The sequence below is a fragment of the Archocentrus centrarchus genome, chromosome 13 (genome assembly GCF_007364275.1).
Source record: "Archocentrus centrarchus isolate MPI-CPG fArcCen1 chromosome 13, fArcCen1, whole genome shotgun sequence".
NCBI lineage: Eukaryota > Metazoa > Chordata > Actinopteri > Cichliformes > Cichlidae > Archocentrus > Archocentrus centrarchus.
This window is the reverse complement of record NC_044358.1, coordinates 8,150,003-8,155,979: the sequence shown is the minus strand read 5'-3', so window position 1 is coordinate 8,155,979 and position 5,977 is coordinate 8,150,003. Positions and strand designations below refer to the sequence as shown.

General features: G+C 42.0%; 1 protein-coding gene across 2 annotated transcripts; it reads left to right on the top strand.

Moving 5' to 3' along the window:
• The first annotated feature begins 1,206 nt into the window (after positions 1–1,206).
• LOC115791163 (uncharacterized protein K02A2.6-like) lies at positions 1,207–5,698 on the top strand. Of its 2 annotated transcripts, XM_030745290.1 has the most exons (2): positions 1,207–4,663; positions 4,749–4,911. In XM_030745290.1, the coding sequence occupies exons 1-2, from the start codon at positions 1,493–1,495 to the stop codon at positions 4,770–4,772; spliced, it is 3,195 nt and encodes a 1,064-aa protein (XP_030601150.1). In that variant the 5' UTR covers positions 1,207–1,492; the 3' UTR covers positions 4,773–4,911. The 2 variants fall into 2 exon arrangements, with proteins under 2 accessions (XP_030601150.1, XP_030601149.1); XM_030745289.1 differs by having other exon boundaries at positions 1,207–5,698.
• Positions 5,699–5,977: the final 279 nt, after the last annotated feature.

The following is a 5,977-nucleotide window of genomic DNA, read 5'->3' as shown; positions in this document are numbered from 1 at the left end:
ATGTTTTTATATTCAACTTGTTGAACATGCTTCCTGGAACATATAGTTAGTTCAGGATTTATTTATTACCATCACAAAAATCATTTATTTTGTTCAAAGCTTTACGCACCGAAGCCTTGGTGTGACTATAATTAGTCTGCCTGTTTTACATTGACTGTCCACTTGATGGCGCAGTAGAATAAATGAAGCACCGTGAAGCTTCGACCGATGGGTTCACAGATTGAATGGAAAGCTTCAATGCTTCACGAAGCTTCATCTCACCATCACTGGTGTTTTTTGGCCTCACCGCTCAGGGTTTCCCACATATGATCATGATTATTTTATGAATCCAGAGCAGGGCACTGGTGGCTGTGGTGACGAGGCTGTACAGAAATGAAGACTGTGACTCACTGAGCAGTTAGGCAGCTGTCAGTAATCATATACTGATTAATCTGATAAATTGACGTCCTCATAGCTGACGTTCACGACCACTGCGCATGCTCAAACCCAGGGTTAGCTGATGTGACACCACTTGCGCATCAATCAGCAGGGTGGAGGAGGCTTTCAGTAAGTTCATTGGTCCTACATAACTTCATATATATCAAGTCAGAGCGCTGTTTTGGTAAATCCCGACCGTTCTGTTTTTACAGGTAAGGTTTAACCTTTGTTCGGGTTATCATTCATACGTAAACGCCGCATTGAGCGCTGACTCGTACGTCAACGTCGGCGCCATCTTGGATGTGGCGAAAGCGGCAAACAGCATGACGGAGGTGCTGCAGTCTTGTGCTGCTCGAACCATTTTACAGTCGAAACCGGATCAGATGGGCTTACCTCTCACACGTACGACCAGGGTTATAATAGTTTTGGATTTTACATTATAGTTTAGTTTTAGTTAGTTTTTACTTTTATTTCTCTAATTCAGTTAGTTTTAATTAGTTTTCAGAGAGGTTTTGCTCGTTTTTATTAGTTTTTATTTTTGGTTTCATGCTTAGTTTTAGTTAGTTTCAGTTAGTTTCAGTATTAGTTTTAGTATTTTCATACCTGATCAGGTGCAAGATTCAAGGCGCAAAAGTGACTATTGTGTAATGAAAACTTGACAAAAGATACAGTTTAAAGAAATATAGTCAACAACCAACTGTTCACAAGACATGCTAAATTTGTGTAATATTAAGGACACACATGAACATCAACAGGGAGAAACAAAGAAAAACATGAACTCCCTGTGATGATCAGATGTTATTGTAACTGATGCAATTTCATATCGTGCCACAAGGTGGTAGTATCTATTCCTAGAGACTGAGGTTGATAGGTGGAGATAAAGAGAAGAAGAAGGTTAAGCTGGATGTAAGAGAACAACTAGAGACGTGTTGTGTGTTTATCTGCTTGCCTAGAGGTAATAGTAATAAAGGCACGTTGCAGAAGTATAAATGATTCGTTCTTCCAGATGAGGAAATGAACAAAACATGGTACCAGGAGTAAAAAATCTAACCTGAGGGGCATTCTGGACAACGATATGGATTCTATCAAACCGCCAGAGAGTTTGAAGCTAACGGGAAACGTCGATCGCAACTGGCGTGCCTTCAAGCAACGATTCCAGCTGTATATCGCGGCCCTGGGATTTGAAACCAAGCCAGATGCAAGAAAGGTAGCGTTACTGCTTACGATAGCAGGGCCTCAAGCTATTGAAGTGTACAACACGTTCGTATATGACGATCCCAGTGATAAAGAGAAGTTTAACACGGTTATTGAAAAGTTTGATGCCCATTGTTCTCCTAAGAAGAATGAGACGTATGAGAGATACATTTTTCGCTCGCGAATTCAGCAGCGAGGCGAGTCTTTTGACAGCTTTCTGACAGACCTGAAGCTCAAAGCACAGACTTGCAACTTTGCTATATTACGTGACTCCATGATCCGTGACCAGATCGTGTTTGGCGTGGTGGACAAAAAAGTCAGAGAACGGCTTCTGAGGGAAACTGAGCTGACGTTGGAAGGAGCCATAAGGATCTGTCAAGCGTGTGAGTTATCACAACAGCATGTCAAGACATTCAGTGAGATGGGCGCGACGGCAGTCAGTGACAGCGTTACTGTGGGAGCAGTTTCCAGCCAGAGCGGGAGGCGCACACAGCCGCGGTCCGACAACAGGAGCTTTGACTGCAAACGGTGTGGCTCAAAGCACATGCCCAAACAATGTCCAGCTTATGGTAAGACCTGCTCTTTATGCAGGAGGAAGAACCATTATACCAGGCAGTGCTTCTCAAAAAGTGAGAAAGAAAAGAAAAGCCGATCAATAAACACAGTTGAAGACACTGATCTCAGTGAAACTTTTTTTGTTGGTCTTGTTAATCATGAAGATGAGCCAGACACAGACAGAAATACCATGATAGAAGACAAATGGACAGTACCACTGATAGTAAATGGGACACTTGTCACATTAAAGCTAGACACTGGTGCCAAAGCAAATCTGATCAGTTTATCTGACATCAAAGGCCTGAGAGAAAAGCCCAGAATACAGCGAACAAAATCTGCTCTAAAAGACTACAATGGACAAAGGATTGAAAGTTTTGGCACATGCAGACTAAAAGTGAGAGTGAAAAACAAAGTGCACCACTTATTCTTTTCTGTTGTTGCTGAGGAGTGTGAATCCCTGCTTGGTGACAAAGCCTGTGAAGATCTTGGACTGGTAAGACGAGTGTATCTCATCAACAAAGAAGTGAATACACCAAATGACTCTGTTGACAGCATAGTTCACAGTTTTGCAGATGTGTTTAAAGGACTTGGCACCTTGCCTTTCACATACAAAATTGTGCTTAAAGAAAATGCTAAGCCAATAGTGCATGCTGCTAGAAGAGTACCTGTACCTCTGAAAGACAAGCTAAAGAAGGAACTGGACAAAATGACCACACTGGGGGTGATAAGAAAGGTTGAAGAACCTACTGACTGGGTAAACTCCATGGTGTGTGCAAAGAAAAAGAATGGTGAACTGCGAATATGCATGGACCCAAAAGATCTAAACGAGAACATCAAACGTGAACACTACCAAATACCTAAGCGTGAAGAAATAACCAGTGAAATGACAGGTGCCAGATATTTCACAAAACTTGATGCTTCACAAGGTTTTTGGCAGTTAAAACTAGATGAAAGCAGCACCAAGTACTGCACCTTCAATACGCCATTTGGCAGGTACTGCTTCCTAAGAATGCCTTTTGGAATAATCTCAGCATCTGAGATATTTCACAGAGCAATGGAGCACATAATTGAAGGACTGGAAGGTGTCCGAGTTTATGTGGACGACATAATCATCTGGAGCTCTACAATGCAAGAACACAAGGAGAGACTGACAAGAGTACTTGAGCGAGTACGACAGTATGGACTCAAGCTCAACAAGAGCAAATGTCAGTTTGGAGTACAAGAAATTGTTTTTCTGGGAGACAAGCTTTCTGCACAAGGTATTCAGCCTGACCATGAAAAAATCAATGCAATACAGGACATGCCAAGGCCCACAGACAAGACAGGAGTGCTACGCATAATGGGAATGGTGAATTTCATCAGTAAATTCATTCCCAATCTGTCTGCAAAAACATCCTGCATTCGTGAGCTCCTGCATAAGGAGCACAAGTTCAAGTGGACAGCACAGCATGAAGAGGAGTGGGAAAATCTCAAAAGAACGCTGACAACTGCACCTGTGTTGGCATTTTATGACTCAACGAAGGGGATCAAAGTGTCAACGGATGCCTCCAAAGATGGAATTGGTGCGGTACTCCTGCAAGCTGAAGGTGAGCATTGGAAACCTATAGCCTACGCATCCAGGTCCATGACAGAAAGTGAGCGTCGCTATGCTCAAATTGAAAAAGAATGCCTAGGATTAGTTTTCGGCTTAGAGAGGTTCCACAGCTACATATATGGCTTACCATCCTTCACTGTAGAAACAGATCATCGCCCACTAGTTTCTATCATCAAGAAGAATCTGAATGAAATGTCACCAAGAATTCAGCGTCTAATGATGAGAATGCTGAGATATGACTTTGAATTGGTGTATACACCAGGAAAACACCTGATAATTGCAGATGCACTCTCACGAGCACCCACAGGGAGAAATGTGAGTACAACAGAAGACGACATTCAAACTCATATAAACATGGTCTCTGCTCTGCTTCCTGTGTCAGACATGAAATCCAAGCAAATTGTAGATGAGACTGCACAAGACACAGAACTGCAACATGTCATCAGAAACATGTCAGATGGCTGGCCCGCTGGTTCATGTCCACTCTTCTACCACATCAGAGGAGAACTGAGTGTGGTTAATGGGCTGCTGCTGAAACAGGACAAAATCGTCATTCCGCAAAAGATGAGACAAGAGATACTTACCAGAGTACATGAAGGTCATCTCGGGATTGAAAAATGCAAAAGAAGGGCAAGAGAGACAGTCTTTTGGCCAGGTATAAACAGAGACATTGAGAGTCTGATAAGCAGATGTGTAACATGTCAAAAGTATCGCAACAGGCAGATCAAAGAGCCTATGGTGATAGCAGAAACACCAACAGCACCATGGCACAAAGTAGGAATGGATCTATTTCATGCCAAAGGCAAAGACTACTTAGTGGTCATTGACTACTATTCAAACTTCCCTGAAATGGCATTGCTCTCAAACTTATCATCATCATGTGTCATAACACATGTAAAATCCATCTTTGCCAGACATGGTATCCCATACATGGTGATGAGTGATAATGGACCATGTTTCAGTAGCAGAGAATGGCAGAAGTTTGCAGAGCAGTATGACTTCAAGCATGTGACATCCAGCCCGTTATACCCACAGTCAAACGGTAAGGCAGAAAAAGGTGTCCACATTCTCAAACAGCTTCTGAAGAAAGCTGCAGACAGTGACTCAGATCCATACCTTGCCTTACTCAGCTACAGAACATCACCGCTTGAGTGTGGACTATCACCTGCTGAGCTACTGATGAACAGAAAGCTGCGTACCACACTACCAAGCTATACCAAGCCTGAAAAGTATCCAAAGATACATCAGAAACTGCAGCGACAAAAGGTAAAGCAAAAGTTGTTTTATGACAGAACAGCCAAGCAACTTCCACCTCTGGTGACTGATGACACAGTCAGGATTGAGGATCATGATGGATGGAAAACCAAAGCCATTGTTCTGGAGGAAGTGGCTCCAAAGTCATTTAATGTGATGACTGAAAACGGACAAGTCGTTCGTCGGAATCGACGTAGTCTTCTGAAAACATCAGAGCCTGATCCAAAAGTCACTGACACTCAAAGTGACAGGGAAACCATATCTCCAAATGACACAGACTGTATCAAAATGAACACTGAGAGTGAGCCTGCACTCAGAAGATCTGCAAGAGAGATCAAGAAACCTCAAAGACTGGATTTGTAAAAAAAAAAAAAAAAAAAGAAAATGCTGAGGTTATTGTTTAGTATTTGTAGTTATGGTTTAAGGCACAAATGTTTAATGTTATAGAAGTTAAAAAAAAAAAAAAATTAAGAAAGGAGGATGTGATGATCAGATGTTATTGTAACTGATGCAATTTCATATCGTGCCACAAGGTGGTAGTATCTATTCCTAGAGACTGAGGTTGATAGGTGGAGATAAAGAGAAGAAGAAGGTTAAGCTGGATGTAAGAGAACAACTAGAGACGTGTTGTGTGTTTATCTGCTTGCCTAGAGGTAATAGTAATAAAGGCACGTTGCAGAAGTATAAATGATTCGTTCTTCCAGATGAGGAAATGAACAAAACACTCCCAAACTCAATAAATTCTACAATAAACTCCACAATAAACTTCAGCATCAGTGCAGCAGATTAATAACGCCTACATGTGGTGTTAAACAAAAACAAACTCTTTGAAGGAGTCAAAGGTCAAATCCATCTGCATCCTGATGTTCTCACCGCCTGAAGCTGCTTCTGTTTTGGAGCTAGCTTGGTTAGATGCTCGCTAATTAAACCTGCAGGGTCTTTGCGGCCTCTGTACACAACCTA

What these genes read in the sequence shown, in the direction of transcription:
- LOC115791163 (XM_030745289.1), top strand. Translation starts at nt 1,493, where the DNA reads ATGGATTCTATCAAACCGCCAGAGAGTTTGAAGCTAACGGGAAACGTC.